The sequence below is a fragment of the Neofelis nebulosa genome, chromosome 1 (assembly GCF_028018385.1).
Source record: "Neofelis nebulosa isolate mNeoNeb1 chromosome 1, mNeoNeb1.pri, whole genome shotgun sequence".
NCBI classification, from domain to species: Eukaryota; Metazoa; Chordata; class Mammalia; order Carnivora; family Felidae; genus Neofelis; species Neofelis nebulosa.
Window position 1 is genome coordinate 29959589 of NC_080782.1, and position 19933 is coordinate 29979521.

The 19933-nt window shown below is 32.7% G+C and overlaps 1 protein-coding gene across 4 annotated transcripts in view; it reads left to right on the forward strand.

Annotated features, from left to right (window-relative positions):
• NIPBL (NIPBL cohesin loading factor) overlaps positions 1-19933 on the forward strand; it is a 198715-nt gene that overhangs the window by 92142 nt on the left and 86640 nt on the right. For 3 of the 4 annotated variants that reach the window (XM_058717695.1, XM_058717686.1, XM_058717704.1), the window contains 6 exons: positions 849-948; positions 1723-1874; positions 6252-6412; positions 7334-7433; positions 11437-12063; positions 18109-19734. In XM_058717695.1, coding sequence (XP_058573678.1) covers positions 849-948; positions 1723-1874; positions 6252-6412; positions 7334-7433; positions 11437-12063; positions 18109-19734 — 2766 coding nt within the window. The remainder of the gene's footprint in view (positions 1-848; positions 949-1722; positions 1875-6251; positions 6413-7333; positions 7434-11436; positions 12064-18108; positions 19735-19933) is intronic. The other variant, XM_058717714.1, reaches the window with a different exon arrangement.

Here is a 19933-nt window from a genome sequence, read left to right on the forward strand (position 1 = left end):
ATGATATGATGTGTAAAGCTTCCAAAAAGATTGGCTATACATATCATAAGAAAGTTTAGGTGTAATCATAGATTTTTATCTTTGATTTTACAATGTCTAAATAACTGGATTTTTTTGCATCTCCTATGTAAAAAAAATGCCCCTTGTGTAATAATTGAAGGAACAATGTCTAGCTTGAAAAGAAATATGAGAATCTGAAAGTTGTCCTCCTCACATTTTCATTTAATCCTTACTGTGGCAAATATTCATTTAATCCTTACTGTGGCAAAGAATTATCGGAGAAGAAAGAATAGGAGCGTTCTGTTTTGCATCAAAACATTCAGATGGAAATGGCAGCAACTCAAACTTTGGGCCCCTCAATAAAGTAGTACTTTTTAAAACTGAGGTCTGAATCTCAGTGAAACAAATAGAATGAAATGAAGCTCCTGAAGACTGGGGATGTATGTAATAAAGTATGTCCCATATAATGGAAAAACCACCAAAGGACCTATTGTAGAAGTAATTGTGTAGTATTTGGTCAGGGGTTAGAAAAGGTGACTTCTAAAGGTTCTTTCAATTTTAAGGCTAAATGATAGCCTTGACATTAAGTAAGCAAGTAGAATTAAAAAAAAAAAATCTCTATCTCTGGTCTTGCATTAGTTATATGGTAAAAGGATGTTTTAGTAAAATTGATTGTGCTTGAAATTTAGTTTCTGTGTTTTGCTCTTCAAAAAGAACCTGTGAGTCAAAAAAAGGAAAGAACAGAAAGAACTTTTGAATGTTTGTGATAGAGCAATTGCTTTAAATCATTTAAAGATACTTTACCATTAAAAGAAAAAACACATTTTCCATTCTTATGTGTTGTGTAGGAATGATGATGCCTCAGTATAAACTTTCTCAGAATTCCATGCACAGTAGTCCTGCATCTTCCAATTATCAACAAACCACTATCTCACATAGCCCCTCCAGGTAATATATGCATCATTTTATTAAGTACTATTTTCTGTGATGAGCATGCTTGTGAATTTATGCTGTATACATACAGTTAGGTAAAGGTGAATTATATGTAGTTAAAAAGTTGAAATGCTTAGCCTTAAATAGTAACTCACACAAACATTTGTCTTAAAATGTTATATGCAGAAATGCTCTAATATAATAATTGAACTAGCTACCATCTTGGTAATTTAATTTCATACAGACAAAAGATCGTGTTAAAATAATGTGTTTGAGAGGCACCTGGGTGCCTTAGTTAAGCATCTGATCTTGATTTCAGCCCAGGTCATGATCCTCGGATAGTGGATCTGCATTGGGCTCGGTGCTGAGGGTGGAACCTGCTTAAGATTCTCTCTATCAGTCTGCCCCTCTCCCTTGCTCACGTTCTCGTTCTCTCTCTCTCTCTCTCTCTCTCTCTCTCTCTCTCTCTCTAATAAATAAATAAATACATACATACATACAATGTGCTTGAGATAAGAAAATTTGTAGAGTAGAATTTAGGGAGCATGACTTTATCTTAAATAGAGGGATACTTTTATGCAAGTGAAATAAATTAATTACCTGTTTAGTTTAACTGTTAGATTATCAATTGGGGATAATTTTTATATTATCTACTTTTCAAAATTTTCTGTTTGCATAGGTATTGTTTTATACAAATCAGAGTTGTGAGAATTTTATGACCATGAAATTTTAAGGAATAGCATATTTATTTCATTTCCTGATATTGTTTGTTTGGATTTTGGGTTTCAGCCGGTTTGTGCCACCACAGACAAGCTCTGGGAACAGATTTATGCCACAACAAAATAGCCCAGTGCCTAGTCCATATGCCCCACAAAGCCCTGCAGGATACATGCCATATTCCCATCCTTCAAGTTATACAACACATCCACAGATGCAGCAAGGTAAGAAAGTTGGTTATTTATCTACAGGGAATGCCTGTAATTCAAGCAAATTAAATTTTTTTTTTTATAGTTTTTGAAATACAAACTAAAACAGGACCCTGAAATTCATCATTTGGAAGATAAAAGGATCCCTGTCACATGACTCTTCGGATTAGATTATTATACAACTGAGTGTATCTAGTTATGCAATTAGGAATATTTTTTTTTTAATTGGGCCGTGTTCTTACATAGCACTAAGCCAAAGAGAATTTTGTTTTAATTGGTGAAGTATGTATAGTGTGAAAATTTTACTATAAAGTAAATACAGTGCTGGTAGAGAAAGTTCTGGGATTATGTTACTAGTTCTCAGTTGAAATTAGCTGATAATGTCTTTGTAAGGTTATATTGCCTTGGGATGTATGTCCTGGCTTCTAAATAATTTTTTATTAATAGTATAAATTTATACTTTTTTTGAGAAATTATAAAAAGTGTAAAAGAGACTGTTACCAAATATCTGGTTTTGTCCCCTATAAATAATAGCAAATTTTTAACATTTGCAGTCAATTATTAGTTCCTGTGTGTATTCTTCTTTTCTATTATACATGGAATCAAATGTCTTTTATAAACTTTTCAACTTACAAACTTTTAATTTAGTCATCAGTCAAAACCACCAACTTCTGATTTCTCAAAGCTAGATAATGAAATACTAGGTTGAGATTATTTCATACACTAATTCAAGGGAAAACCAGGAGGTGGATCACACATTTGGAATAGACAACTCCAAAATTACAGACTTTAGTGTGAGTGCTGAATATAAGTATGTATGTATTATATAGGTTCTTGATAATTGTAAAATATTAGTATACTCTGGCACACAAAGATATGAAGAACATTTTAACTGTAATGAAAGGGAACTGTTAAAAGGATGCATTGGTTTCTTATGGAAATATCCATATACACATTTGTATGTGTAGGAAAGAACGTAAATTTTTACTCTGTTTACTGTTGTTTTTTAAACAAGATAAATCCAGCTTTTTCAGAAGAAAAGTTGAAATCACAAAATCAAAAGAGAAATATGATTTGGGCATCTTCCTATTCGGTAATGAGTCATTTCTTGGAAATTCTCAGATATTTGAGCAACTAGAAATGTTACTCCAGGATTAGCCCCACCTAGATATTAAGGTTAATTAGAACATGTAGAGTGGTAAGAAACAAACGGATAGGTAGATGGGACAACACAGAATCCAGAAATTAGGCAAATATATATGGGAATTTAGAATATGTGGAAGATAACATTTAAAACATTTTTTTTTCAACCTTAATGTTATAAAAATTTTAGCCATACAGAGAAGCTGAAGGATGAGCACAATGAACCCCTTCATCAACAGGAATAATTCTTTGCCATTAAATATAGTTGCTAGGAAAGATTTATATAAACACCAAATATAATTATTCACTTCTAAAAAAATTAAGGACAGTGAATTAGTAATTCACTTCTTAAAAAATTAAGGACAGAAATGAAGAAACAGATTAATATAATTTTTTGTATAGTATATATTTTGTATTATAATTTTAATATAAATATTTGAATATAAGGACAAGTAAATATGGGGAAATTATATTTTCAAAATTTATTACGAACACAAAGTATTAAGTTTTAATATACCAAGATTTTATACAGATTGATACGAAGAAGACAAAAATAGAATTAAGAAACAGACATACTGAAAAAGAAAACAAATTGGACACCAGAAAGATTTAATGCCTATATTAAAATATGGTCAACCTGGCTGACATTAAAGAGATATGAATCAAAATTACGATGAAATATATTAACCAGATTAGTAAACATTTTTTAGTTATACCTAGTATCAACAAATGTGCCAGGAAATTTGAACTTCCTACATTCTTCATTGGGATATAAATTGGTACAGTCTTTTTAGAGAACATTTTGACAATATCTATCATAATTTTAAATGCACATACATCCTTTAGTAGTTCAAATTCTCTCTCCCTTAAGAGGAGCAGAGGGGATAAAACATAATCAGACAGTTTTATCCACAAGTTCTACCAAGCATTCAAAGGAGGTATTCTAATCTTCAAACATTGCAGACAAAAGAAAAATGTCAACACTCTCCTACTTCATTCTATAGAGTTAGATAATAATCTGGATACCAGAATCAGGTGTAGTGAAGAAACTGTGAAAAAGGAAAATTATAGACCAATTATCACCTAAAATTTCTAAATAAATATTACCAAACCAGATAAGCAGTGTTGGTAGCCTGTATGATAAAATTGGATATATTATCGGGAATACATGGATAATTATTAGACAGTTAACACAAATTTAAGAGGTTGGGGATGCTGTGTGCCTCATAATAGGTACCTAAAGAACATTAAAAATTTTTAGCTTTTGTTCATGATTTAAAAGCTTTTCACTGAATAGGAATAGACTGGTACAACCTTATCCTGATCTTTCCACCTAGGGGTGAAAAATGAGAAACATTCTCCTTGAAGTCAGGAATAGGACATGAGTGCCTATAATCATCCCTTTTACTTAGTGTGGTAGTGGGTGTTTTAATACAGGAAGATAAGCGAATATATGCATATATATATATGTATATATTTTATATGTATAGTTATATGTCTAATTATTGGTAAGAAAGAAATGAAAGTGTTAGTTTTCAAGTGATTGTCTTCATGGAAAATCTAAGAGAAGCTGCAGATAAGATAATAGAACTTAAAAAATATTCCACAGTTACTAGATACAAGATCATTATAATAAAATTTAATTGCATTTTTATACACCTAAAATAAGCAATTATAAGTATAATCTTTTTTTTAATATTATCAACAACTTAAAGGAAAAAGCATATCTAAGAATGAATTTAACAATGTATAAGACCTTTGTGAAGAAAATTATAAAACTTTTGAAAGAGCTAAAAGAAAACCTAAGAATATGAAGTTATGCCATGTTCATGGATGGAAAGACTCAGTAGGGTAAAGATTGAAAATTTTCCCAAATCTGTAAACTCAATACAATACCAGTAAAAATCTAAGGCAGGATTTTGTGCAACTTAAACTTCTTCTAAAAATTCATATGGAAGAATAAAAGTCCAAGAATAGCAACATAATTTGAAATGGAATGAGATGTAGAAGCTCAATCTGGCAGTTACCAAGATTTATTGTAATATTGGTCTGTGGAGGAGTAGAACATGGGGAAATGGAATTTGATAAAGAGCCTAGGAACATACCCAGGAACAAATGAAAACTTGATACATATGGTATTATATCTTAATTGGGAAACACTGGTTTCTTTAATAAATTGTGTTGAGACAATTAGTCATCCATGTGGATAAAGGTAAAATTGGATTCCTGTCTCGACTACACGTAAAGATGCATTAAAGACCTAAGCGTGAAAAAACAAAACTGTGGAATTTTAAAACAAAATGCAGAAGACTGTTCATGATTTTGTGTTAAGGAGGGAATCCGAATGGCTAGTACACATAAAAAGATACTTGATTTCACTATTAATAAAGAAAATACAAATATTAAATTGACAAAGAGCTTCCCATCTCAGGCTGACAAAAATTGTTGACAAGAATATAGATTAGTAGTAGCAACTCTCATACACTACCAGTGGAGTACAAATGGACATAAGTAATCTGGAAAACTATTTGTTAATATTCAGTAAGGTTTAAAAAGTGGACATATCCAGCAATTTCACTTCTAGACACATTTGTAAAAAGTCAAGAATATACATTATATACAAATACATGTTATATGTACATGTATACATGTACAAGAATATGCATTGTTTATGACAGCAAAAATACTGAAGCCATCTAAACATTTGGACTTAAGAATGGAAAGCTGTATACATTATGCAGCAGAATATATTTATTTAAAATAAGTGAATTTAATACTACATGTATAAAAATGGATACATTTCAACATAACATTGAAATAGAAAGCAAGGTATAGAAGGATATATACATATAGTATACCATTTTATATAAAGTTATATGTGAAACAATGCTATGTATTATTTAGGACTATATTCATTTATAGGAAAGGTATAAAATATTCATAGGTAAAGCAAAGTTTGAATTCAGTGTGGTGGTTACTTTTATGGAGTAAGGGGGAGGGAACAGAGGAGAGGAATATGCAGATACATGGAGAGTTTCAGCCTTATCTAATGGTTTATTTCTTTTCAAAAATAGATCTGAATGATATGTGACACAGTGCTAAGATTTGATCAAGCTCTGATAGTCAGTACACAAGTGCTTATTATATTTTCTATAATTTCTGTGTGTTTAAAATATTTTGTGAACAATTATTTTTCTCTAAGAATTTTATTTTTATAAAGCTTTTTGTTTTTATTCTTGTTAATTTCAGCATCAGTATCAAGTCCCATTGTTGCAGGTGGTTTGAGAAACATACATGATAATAAAGTTTCTGGTCCGTTGTCTGGCAATTCAGCTAATCATCATGCTGATAATCCTAGACATGGCTCAAGTGACGACTACCTACACATGGTGCACAGGCTAAGTAGTGACGTATGTTATATATTAGTTATCATTAAGGTAATAATATAGTTCTAATACTTGTTTCGTAACCTAGTATTTTGATTCCAGTTTAATTGATATCTACTGTGTATCAAAGGTTATACTAGGTCTGAGAATCTTGCTATAAACAATGTGATTCCTATACCTACAGAGCTTGGTCTAGAGCAAGGTTGATAAACTGGCCATTAGTTTGACCTACAAACTAAGAATGGCTTTTACATTTTTAAAAAACAACAACAACAAAGCATGTGACAGAAACTATATGTGGCCCACAACCCTAAAATATTTATCTGTCCCTTTACAAGAAAAGTTTGCCAACCCTTGGCCTAAAAGTTTTGGTTCTTAATGAAATCTAGTTTCATTTTTAGATACTTGTTCACACAAAAATGTTTTTAAAATAATGAACCTTTATTTATTAGTATCAAGCTCTTTTTCCCTGTAAGACTTGTACAAATCTTTATTCCCTGAAATTTAGCATTGCTTTGATGTTTTAAAATATTCCACATACTGGAACTGGTTTTGTGGTATTATCAGATAAGTTATATGTTAATTGGTTTGGCAATGAGTTACATGTATGTAAGGATAACAGAGATGACTGTGAACTCTGCCCTCAAGACGTTTATAGCCTCGTATGGCCTTCATAGCTCCTCTTGTAGAAAATAGTAAACAAAAATGGAGCCTAGTAGTAATACCAGTTTTCTTATTCATTGCCATGCATAGGCTGTTGATTCTTTTGGATACAGTTTCAATTCTTCTAAGATTTACCATGAACAGAACAGGAACATACAGAAGAATTATGCTTTTGAATACCAACACTTTACCTGTCAGTAGTTTCTATCTTTTATTGATCTGTTTAAGATTTCTCTAAAGCCTCACCAATCATTTAAGATAGACATTTTATATTCTTTTCAGGATGGAGATTCTTCAACACTGAGGAATGCTGCTGCCTCTTTTCCCTTGAGGTCTCCACAGCCAGTATGCTCCCCTGCTGGAAGTGATGGGACTCCTAAAGGTATTGTTGTAACTAAAATTTCCTTAAGCAGTTGAGTGAAGAGCTCAAACTTGTTAGTGCAGATACCAAAAGCTATACTTTATTGTTTTTCACTTATTGTAGGAAAGAAACAAACCTGTACTCATCCCTGTAAACTATTGATAATGTTTTCAAATATATACAGTATTGTTCTCACTGATAAATCCAATGATCTTTTCAGACCACAGCATTTATCAGCTTTCCCTCATCTCCACCTCCCCCAAAAAACTTACTTCATATCAAGTCCACCTGTTTTCTTCATGTTTCTTTCATTGATTTTTTTTTTTCTTCATTAGTTCTTCTGTCTACTCTCTTACTCCTCAAGATTTCTATCATTAGACTTTTTAATCTCCCATTGTACTTTTTCCCTTGGTTATTTCATTCAGTTTTGGTAACAGCATTAATTACTTTTGTGAATAGGATTGCCAAGTCAATGTCTTTGGCTCCTGTCCTGTGTTCTAAGTTGTAATCTTTTGTTTCCAGACAAAATTTCCTCACTTCTAGCTGGTATTTCAAATTCATTTTCAAAGTTATTTTCACTGTTTTCTGCCATTTTATTTCCTTTAATGCCATCCTAGTCCTGAATCATCATAAAGTTGTCTCTTACCTCTCATGTAGTCACTTATCAAAATCTAGCCTATTGTATATTCTCTCTCTAAATCTCTTACACATACTTTCATTTCTGCTTACTAAAATCCTGTCTATTTAAGTTCTAAGTTAAATGGGTCACCTTACGTGGACTCTTTTCTTTAACCATCTCAAGCCATTCATTAGTTTATATTTTTTCTTATAACTTATCTTGTAGTATCTTATGGACATGAATTTTATTTTCTCTTCAAATTCCCAAAGAACCTTGTGTGGACTTTTGCGTACACTAGAGTCATAAAATTGTGAATTTAAGGGGCGCCTGGGTGGCGCAGTCAGTTAAGCGTCCGACTTCAACCAGGTCACGATCTCACGGTCTGTGAGTTCGAGCCCCGCGTCAGGCTCTGGGCTGATGGCTCAGAGCCTGGAGCCTGCTTCCGATTCTGTGTCTCCCTCTCTCTGTCCCTCCCCCGTTCATGCTCTGTCTCTCTCTGTCCCAAAAATAAATAAACGTTGAAAAAAAAAAAATTAAAAAAAAAAAAAAAATTGTGAATTTAAGTCCCATGGGAGTTCAGGCCTTTTGAAAGTACTTAAAATTAAAGTGTGGTCATTTGAATTACCAAAGTTATTGGAAGAGAATATTATATTCCATATTAAAGAATTAACTTGTTATTAATTACAATATAGGTGATTATTAATAATGTTTCTCTATCCATGAGAATTTCTGACAACAGCCATCTAAATCATGGACTGGTGTGCCTCTTATTATAAAGACAATTTTTTCACAGGTTGTGTTCCAACTCTTTGATCAGAGACATTCTTCCCAAGGTGAAAGTTGAACTTTTATGAGCCATTCTTATTGTTTAATTCTGTGAATTTTCAGGGATAAAAATAACTCAGCTTTTGAAAGAGCAGCTTCCAGAATAACTCTATTTGTAGGTTAGGCATCAAAGTTAGGTACATATCTCACAAGTATTGTCAAAGTGAGAAATTATTCAGACTGCCAGGGAGGAGATACAGTGAGATAGCTAGTTGATCTAGATAATCAGCCCATTTTTCCTCAAACTCTTAAGGATAGATAGATAAATAACTTTAGATAGAAAGAAAAAACTTTAGAATACCCTTACAAACACATTATTCATCAAAAACCACTACTTCTGTTCATGAAGTTGTTTTCCACCTAGTTTGGAAGGTTGAATGCATCATCAGTCTAATTTGATATTTTAGGTGAATTGTTGGAATTTTAAGTTCTAAAATATATACAATTTGGGAGCGCCTGGGTGGCTCCATGGGTTAAGCGTCCGACTCTTGATTTCTGCTTTTAGGACATGATCTCATGGTTCGTGAGATCAAGCCCCATGTCAGCTCTGCACTGACAACATGGAGCCTGCTTGGTATTCTCTGTCCCCCCTCTGCCTTCTCCTGCTTGTGCGCACACTTTCTCTCTCTCAAAATAATTAAAAATAAAATTTAAAAAATAAAATACACATAATGTGACACACATTTTAAATACAAAGCCAATATGGTATGTTATAATTCAAATGTTAGAAAAATCTGGATTTAAATGTTTCAGGTTTGCTAGCTATGTAATCTTGGGCGAATTTCTTAATCACTATAAGCTTCATGTTCCTTTCTGCAAAATAGTGACAATGCAAATCAAGGTTGTTGTAAATTATTTAAATGAACTGATGTGCAGAGCACCTTGCACAAGCTCTGACACAAAATAAATGGTCCAAAAATATTAGTTTCTTTTCTTTTTAATGTCCCCATAAGCTGTTTAAAAACACTATCTGTTGGTGTAACCTCAAACTAACATTTCTAGTAAATTGCTTCAGTTGGATCTTTATCACATTTTAGATATGTTCTCTAAAAAGTTATATTTTTATTTATCACACTTTAAGGTTTTTTTTAATTAATTTTTTTTGAGAGAGAGAGAGCGACAGAGCGAACGCACAAGTTGGGGAGGGGCAGAAGGGGGAGAGAATCCCAGGCAGGCTCCACACTCAGCATGGAGCCAAATGCAGGGCTCCATCTCACATTCGTGAGATCATGGCCTGAGCCAAAATCAAGAGTTGCGCGCTTAACCCATGGAGCCAGAGCCACCCAGGCGCCCCTTTGTATATCATACTTTAAATATTAACATTGCTAATTGAAAGGACAGGTTTATGTATCATGGAAAAATCATACATATGTTTAAATACTGAAACCTTAACTTAAGACAAGTCTAGGTTTAGGTTCTTTCTTTAAAGCACTTTTACCCCCTGACTGATTTTTATAGTTTCCTACGGGTTTTTAAATTTTTTATAGTCTAATGATAAGCAGTGTAACAATCATACTTTTATTTTGAAGCATATCAATGCATTTTTCCTCATTTAACAGTTTGTTAACAAAGAATTTTTCCATTTGGTTAGCTTATTTTTACCACTTATTTGTATCATATAACATTTGTTAAATTAATGGGATCTGGGCCAAAGATATTTTATTGAGCCTTGAAATTTGCTGGACTTGCATTTTTTCTAATAGAAGGAGGATTAGCAAGCTGAAGAGAATGTGTGAATGCTATTTAAGTGGAGGGAGAAAGAGAACATCACATAAAGGTATAAATCAGTAATTTACCATCAGTTTGTAAAGGAAGTAAGGATTCTAAAAATTTTCATTTTTCCCACTTTCTTTTTCTTACACCAGTAAGTATTCATGTGAGTGTAGTTTCTAGGATTAATTTGTTATTTTGTAATTTAACAGATTTATTCTTACTTTAGATTTGTTAGTTTTCCTAAATATTAAGTGAAAGAATAGGAAATATTTGCCCAAAATATTTGTGTTGTATCATCTTTAGAAACAATGAACTCCTTTGCTATTTTCTTTTTTTTTTTTTTTTTTAAATTTTTTTTTTCAATGTTTTTTATTTATTTTTGGGACAGAGAGAGACAGAGCATGAACGGGGGAGGGGCAGACAGAGAGGGAGACACAGAATCGGAAACAGGCTCCAGGCTCCGAGCCATCAGCCCAGAGCCTGACGCGGGGCTCGAACTCACGGACCGCGAGATCGTGACCTGGCTGAAGTCGGACGCTTAACCGACTGCGCCACCCAGGCGCCCTCCTTTGCTATTTTCAAACAAAGTATATTTTATAAGAACAAAAATAGAAATAACATAATACTGGTCTGGCAGATGGAATACTCATACTTCAGTTAAACCTGGATCATCTACCAGCAAGCTCAAAGATTATGGGACAAGTCTTTAGGCTTTCTTTTCATATTTTGTAAATAAGTTGCTGAGATTAGGTAATTCCTTAATATTTTTTCTAGCATTACTATATTGTCACATATTTAGTATTTCTATCAGTGTACGAAAACATAAAACTAGCACAATTGTTCATTCCTGTTGAATTGCTTTTCTAGGATCAAGACCACCTTTAATCCTTCAGTCTCAGCCTCTACCTTGTTCATCACCTCGAGATGTTCCACCAGACATCTTGCTAGATTCTCCAGAAAGAAAGCAAAAGAAGCAAAAGAAAATGAAATTAGGCAAGGACGAAAAAGACCAGAGTGAGAAAGCTGCAATGTATGATATCATTAGTTCTCCATCCAAGGACTCTACTAAACTTACATTAAGACTTTCTCGTGTAAGGTCTTCAGACATGGACCAGCAAGAGGATATGCTTTCTGGTATGGAAAATAGCAATGTTTCAGAAAATGATATTCCTTTTAATGTGCAGTACCCAGGACAGACTTCAAAAACACCCATTACTCCACAGGATGTAAACCGCCCACTAAATGCTGCTCAGTGTTTGTCGCAGCAAGAACAAACAGCATTCCTTCCAGCAAATCAAGTGCCTGTTTTACAACAGAACACTTCAGTTGCTACAAAACAGCCCCAGACTTCTGTGGTACAGAATCAGCAGCAGGTATCACAACAGGGACCTATATATGACGAAGTGGAATTGGATGCATTGGCTGAAATTGAACGAATAGAGAGAGAATCAGCTATTGAAAGGGAGCGCTTTTCAAAAGAAGTTCAAGACAAAGGTAAAATAATCTCATTACTCCCACATCATACTCTGGGCAAATATGTAATTATAATGTAAAAAAGGGTTTTTTTAGTTACTCTTTTTTTTTTTCATTATATTTTATGATTCTTTATGTCTCTCAATTATGTTTTTATTACTAATGCTCACACCTCAGAAGTTAAATTCGTAATTTCATTTTTATCTGGAACAACTGTCTGAGATCTGGTAATTCTGTATCACAGGTCTATCACCTATTATGTACCAAGTGATATTATCTGTGATTGTCTACTAAATTGCACATTAGTGTTTCTATCATCTGTATTTTCCATAAGTTATGTTAGTTTTGCATCTTCACCTTTTTTTCTGTCAAAACGAGGGTAACTGCTATAAAACTATTTTGAATCAGTACATTTAAGAAAAGTTTGTGTGTATGTTTGTTCAATTAATAATCCTGTTTCAAATTAGTTAATTCAGTCAATAATCAGTTTCAAATCCTACTGTCTTTTAATATAGTTTGGGGGATTTTTGTTGTTGTAAAAAATTATGGGAAAGAATTTTAAATTTATATTAAGTAGCAAATCTTAAGGATCAAGGATCTTTTCTTGGTGATTAGAGTTAAGTGTTCCCTTTTGTCTGAGTAGTATATTAGGATGGAGTTTTAAGACACCTATTCATTGAATTTATGGACTTTTTTTGTGCTTATAAAAATTATAATTAAATAAAAGAAAGTCCCTATTAAATTATTGATTGTTTGGTGAACTCTATGTATAAAACTCTTAAAATTTTTGAGAGACTGATGAATCATTAATTGAAATTAGTAATGTAATTTATGGATTTGATGTTATTTACAAATTCATATACATGTTTGACTACCCAAACCAAAGCATACTATATGATTCAATTTTCTAGTTAAATATTCTAGATTGACATATAGTTCTCATATTTTCTTTTTGATAATTATAAAACAAAACTTCTTCGTGTTGGTTAGAACTCTTTTTTATATATGATCTTGTTCATTATATGACAGGATCATTTCTAGATAATTATGTTTCTACGCTAAGAAACATGCTGAAGATTTTTATTGTATTTCCTGTCTCTCGTGATGGCTCTTTTTAACATTATTGAAAAAATAGACCTTATTTAGTAATTGTTGTTCTATGATGCTTTCTAAGTGCCTGAATCACAGATTGGTGCAAGTAAAGAGATTGGTGGAAGTCTTTATTTTTTTGGCTAGGGCACTGGAATTTTTTTTTAACTGCTAAACTGTTGATGTTAAGGATGAAATGAAGTGTTGCTTATTCTTCTGGTTTAGTAATGTGTGGTTCAGGAAATAGTAACCATATGGGTTCCAAAATGTATCTCCTCTTCTAACCTCTTATAAAAGTATATGCATATCAAGTAAAGACAGCAGTATTATTTATCTTCTGTTGATAATATTAATCCCAAATTCCTGAATCCTATGACAGTTTTATAAGAAACAAAATTGTAATTTCTTGACTGAGAAATACTAGTTGCCTTGAGAACTGAATTTTTGTATGACATTTTAATCTGTGTTTTGGGAAATTATGTTCTTAAAAAGGTGCTTAATTTTTTAAGTGATTTTTTTAAATAGTTTGTAGGAACGAAAACATAGGAAGTGGTGAACTTGTTTTTTCTTTCCTGAACTTTTATTGTATCACATTTGTTGAAGTGTAAGTTTTTACTTTCAAAAACCAAGTGAAAATAAGGATAGTAAATAAGGCTAACTGCTTAATTGCAAACTTATTTTAGACTGGTAGCTTTTTTTAGGGAGAATAAAACAAATTCAGCAAACAGCATCCTGTTCTTTCAGAAACTTGTAATATATATTTTACTTTTAATTATCTAATCCGTTTTCTCCATAATCTGTGATAGTGTGGCTCTAACAAAGATAAATTGAAAAGTTGAGTGAACAGAGCTGATTTACAGTTTTGAACTTTGTAAGTTGACTTACAGAAGTATCTGGTGCTCTAAGGATTAAAGGATAAATGTTCATTGGAACTACTCGGTCTTTAGTTTGATATAGATGATTTAGTATCTGCATTTTTCCAAATTGGTTATACTGATTTTGCCGACCTCATATTCGTACTGTCATTCTGACTTGTTTCCTGAAAGCCATGTTCCCATTATTTCATGGCTTTATTTGAACACCTTTGGAATTTAGGTGCCACCAAACGCCTGTGATTTGAACCCTGTCATTTTATATTCAGTTTCTACATTGTGTGATGGGACAGTGTTTTATGTATAAGCAGTTATCTTGAAAATTTGGGAAGATTAAAAGTCTGGTGTATTGCTCTAAGATCATAGGTAAGATCGTAAATAAAAGCAACATTGTCTGAAGTGGTAGTAGTTTTATAGTCAGGCCTTGAGAAGTGAAATATTTCCTTGAAATGAATTTATTACTAGTTACCACTGCATTTTAGGGTTAAACTGCGAAATTGATAATTACCTTGCATTCTAAAGTATGGCACGGAGAACTTTTTTATAACCATTGTATTGGTGGTGGTATGGAATACACAACACGACTTGTTTTACTGAGAGCTCTGTTCTCGGGTCTGAGCTTGTTTCCATTTTATTCATTTGTTATGAGAGAAGCATTCCTTTCAATAGATCAGAAGTGGAAAAACTATACCTTGTCAATAAGATTAGAAAGCTTAACACACATGGTTGTTTGATAATTATGGAACTCAAGAATAAGGATAGAATAAGTTTAAGAAATACTTTACCTAAGCTGTGGCAGACCTAATGGATCTCTGTTCCACGTACAGAGGACACTTTTCTGGCTGCTAGGTATTGATGTCCTGTGGCCTTTTCTCCCTTCTTTGGATAGTTTTATATACACTGATAGGTTAATTCTCTGTAACCTAATATTTTATAATATTCTCAAAGGACCTTTTTGTTCCATCTTTTGCTCATATTTCCAATGTCTATAATTACATAAATTAATTTTAAAAGGCTATTCATCTTTGCTTCTGGGATGATCTATCATAGACATTAATATCTCCTTCGTGTGCTGAAAATTCCTGCTTTCTTTTTTCAAAGAGAGAGTTTCTTTGTTCATCTTTGCCTATTTCATCTTTTCCCAAGGTCCACTTTCCATGTTAGCAAGTATGAGGAATGGCCTAGCCTAGCTACTAATGTTTTTTAGAATGTTACAATATTCTTGCACTATAACCCTTATAAAAAGTAAATTACCTACTCTCATTTGGAATAAGAGAGGAGACAGGAACAGGACAGTTAACCACTTAGTTTATACTGCATTTTAGGGATGGGATGTTTTCATTTTTCATAATTGGCTACCATGTGTATAACTGTGCTGTTCTAAGTGTTTTCAGTTATCACTTGCAGATTTAAGCAAGTGTTATAGTTTGTTTCTTACAAGCATAATCAAGTTCAGAATTTCTCTAATGGCTAGATCTTATTTTCACATCAGCATCTAGATGACAAGTATTGTTGGTTTTGAAAATATTGTATCTTTTTGTATGCATTTTCTTCAGGACTCTGTGCATTCTGATAGCTAAACTTATGGTACCCAGTGCTGAAGAGGGCTTAAAGATAATCAGCGTCCTAAATATTGAAATTATTCTTCATAGAGATGGCTTTCCATCATTAGGTGAAGGTTATGATGTAATGAAGACTGATAACAAAAGTGGATAGACAAAAGTGACATGCAGATTCAGAACCACTTTACAGGAATAAGTTCATGGTGGAACTGAATCAGATCAAGTGAATCAAACCTGCGTGCTCTTGACATATTCAAGAATCCTTGCAGCAGTAATGGAATTTTTCCCGGTTTTACAGAAGAGGTGAAGTACTTTTCAATAGTTGAAAAATTAAAACTTTGTACTTAGCAATATATTGTGCATAATAGAAAAAATTACAACATCTTTCCCAATCTTAATATATTACTCACGTGCAAATGCTTTCATACATTTTTATTATAACCATAGCACCTATAGTTTAAGATAAATAAGTCAAACATGACAATTCCTTTGAAATTAAACTATGCCCAGTTTTAATTTTACTGATAAATTATAAATTGAAATGAGGTTAATGATCTATAAACTCGTTTAACTATTTTGTAATCCTTTAAAATTTAGCCTTCAAGATATTTTAATGTTAATGTTCAGAAGAAAGACTGATTGCTCATATTAATAAAAGGACAAACCACAGATTTCTTAAGAGAAATTCTCAGATGCCTGAGATCTGTGATGTCATTACAGTACTTAAGTATGCTTAGGTTACCATTTTAATAACTTTCACAAGCATGTTTCATTGAAAAATATGTTAAAAATCTTCAACTAGATTATACTATTTAGATTTCTAGATTCTTGTCCTAAAGATTTAAGAGTATAGGTTGTAAGGCATCCCATTTATGAGGTAGTAATTATTTGGTATGCCCTATGGTAAGATATAAAGATTATTTTGTGTGGCAGAACATTACAAGATAAAATTATGGAAATATAAATTTAGTATTCTGAGTGCTTTCTTCTTAAGTACTGATGCAGAAAGTTTCATATAAGTTCTTGCCAGGGTAGTTTTTACTGGGGAAAATAGATGATAATATACTTTATTATTATTATATAGTTATTTTACAAATGGAGCCTATGTGATGGTAAACTTGACTTCTGAATAAGCAGCAGAATGACTTGTACAAAAAATTACTAGCAAATATTTGAAGTAAATCTTAATATTTTACTAGATTTTAAGCTGGAATGAACTGCCGCTTCTCACTTTGAAAACAAAATGACAGAACTTTGGTGTATAAAAGCAACATTACCATTATTATTATTTTTTTATTTTTTTTTTTCCACAACTTGGTTTTCTAGCAATAAGGGATTGTGTTTTAGTGGTCAGTTGTCTTTTAACCTTGTTTTCCTTCAATGGTATTATATCACATTGATGAATATCATAAGAGAATCTAGAGGTTCTCTTACAAAGATGAGTTAAAATGGCCTTTAAAACATAGCTAGGTAATTCAGCAAGTAAATATTAAAGCAGACAAAACCTTAAGGTACTATAATATAACTATTTCCAAGAACTAACTAGAGATTCAATTTATAGAAAATGACCTAGCAGCCTCTTGAGTCAAGTGGAATCATGCATAGAAGTACCTAACTGTTAAAAATACCTTGGCATTTTATTGTGGTGGTAGAGTTGTGCTTGTATGTATTTTTGTCTTTACATTTCAGAATACTGTAAATTATTTCTTAATGAGGCCAATATATAGATCCCTAGAACTTTACATGGAAGAGCCAAAGCATTTTTCTTAAGTGGAAGTTGCTATTAAGACAGGATTTATCTAAAGAGTCTTTATATGTGTCTCATTTTTATACTTATAATATTAATGTATTTCCTTATTTTAAATATACTTCTGATTGTGTGTTAGCTTTTAAATTCCATTTGTGCTGTTGACACCTTGAAGAATTTGAATCCTGAATCAAAGGTTAATGACAAGCTGTTTAATTCTTTTTTTTCCACCTTATTCTCATTTATCTTTTTTCAGTGGCATGATTTCTATTTTCTTTTGGGTTTTATTCTTTTCCGTACTTCTCTTACATGTTGTAAAATCTTATGTTTCCTGTTTAGTATGTCAGCAGATTTGCGGTACTTAGTTTTTGGTTAATGGTTAAAATGATCTTAAATGAGAACATATGATTTATAACTGGTTTCCTTATTCTTACGTAAAGAATCTGGTTTACCCTTTATATATACAAACATAAATATATGTTTGTATTTAATGTATTATATGTTCTGTTTTTTTATACTCTTGGGCTTATTTATATACTCAACAAATATGCTGTTAAATACTTGTTACTGTAGTCGTGAATATTTATTGAGGTACTGCACGCATGAATATTTCCTTAAACCTTTGTTTAATAGTATTATGTCATTCATGCCTGCTATTTTATACATGCATATTGACATTTGCATTCACCACATTAAAAAAAAACATTGCGACTTAAATATCAAAGTCTTTATGGCTTTTAAGAAGATAAGAATATGTGTCTATTACTGATACTGAATATTTATCTTTAAATTTCAGATAAGCCTTTGAAAAAAAGAAAACAAGATTCTTACCCACAGGAGGCTGGGGGTGCTACAGGAGGTAATAGACCAGCTTCTCAGGAGACGGGTTCTACGGGAAATGGGTCAAGGCCAGCATTAATGGTTAGCATTGATCTTCATCAGGCAGGAAGAGTGGACTCTCAGGCTTCTATAACTCAGGATTCAGACTCCATAAAAAAGCCTGAAGAAATCAAACCATGTAATGATGCACCTATTTCTGTTCTTCAGGAAGATCTTATTGGAAATCTTAAATCTACACCAGAAAACCATCCTGAGACTCCTAAAAAAAAGTCTGATGCTGAGCTTTCAAAGAGTGAAATGAAACAAAATGAAAGTAGATTGACAGAATCCAAACCAAATGAAAACAGATTGGTGGAGACAAAGTCAAATGAAAGTAAGTTAGAAACTAAAATTGAGACACAAACAGAAGAACTGAAACAGAATGAGAGCAGAACAACTGAATCCAAACAAAATGAGAGCACCACAGCCGAACCTAAACAGAATGAAAATAGACTGTCTGACATAAAACCAAATGACAACAAACAAAATAATGGCAGATCAGAAACAACAAAGGCAAGACCCGAAACCCCAAAGCAAAAGGGTGAAAGCCGACCTGAAACTCCAAAACAAAAGAGTGATGGGCGCCCTGAAACCCCAAAACAGAAGGGTGATGGACGGCCTGAAACTCCAAAGCAGAAAGGTGACGGCCGACCTGAAACTCCAAAGCAAAAAAATGAAGGTCGGCCTGAAACACCAAAACATAGGCACGAAAATAGGAGGGATTCTGGAAAGCCATCAACAGACAAAAAACCTGAAGTGTCTAAACATAAACAGGATATTAAATCTGATTCACCTCGGTTAAAATCAGAAAGAGCTGAAGCCTTAAAGCAGAGACCTGATGGGCGATCTATTTCTGAGTCATTAAGACGCGACCATGATAGTAAACAAAAATCAGATGACAGGAGTGAATCAGAGCGACATCGAGGGGATCAGTCTAGGGTTCGAAGACCAGAAACATTGAGGTCCTCTAATAGAAATGAACATGGCATTAAATCTGATGGTTCAAAGCCTGATAAACTAGAAAGAAAACATAGACATGAATCAGGGGACTTACGGGAAAGACCATCTTCTGGGGAGCAAAAATCAAGGCCTGACAGTCCTCGTGTTAAACAAGGAGATTCTAATAAATCAAGACCTGATAAGCCTGGTTTTAAATCACCAAATAGTAAAGATGACAAAAGGACAGAGGGCAATAAGAGTAAAGTAGACAGTAACAAAGCTCATCCTGACAATAAGGCAGAATTTCCAAGTTATTTGTTGGGGGGCAGGTCTGGTGCATTGAAAAATTTTGTCATTCCAAAAATCAAGAGGGATAAAGATGGTAATATTACTCAGGAGACAAAGAAAATGGAAATGAAAGGAGAGCAGAAAGACAAAGTAGAAAAAATGGGATTAGTTGAAGATCTAAATAAAGGAGCTAAGCCTGTAGTTGTGCTGCAAAAACTGTCTTTGGATGATGTTCAGAAACTTATTAAAGATAGAGAAGATAAATCAAGAAGTTCCCTTAAACCTATCAAGAATAAACCATCAAAGTCAAATAAAGGTAAGAATACTTACACTGATGTCACTTGTATTCTAATTAGTTTTCAAGTTATAGGGTTACTAAGGATTAAAAAAGTGGAAATTTACAAAAATTGAAGCACTGCTACATGAAAACGTAACATTTATATAAAACAATAATGAATTGTTTTCAGTAATATAAATAAAAAGTTCTCAGTGAAAATTCTTTGTCTTCCACCCCT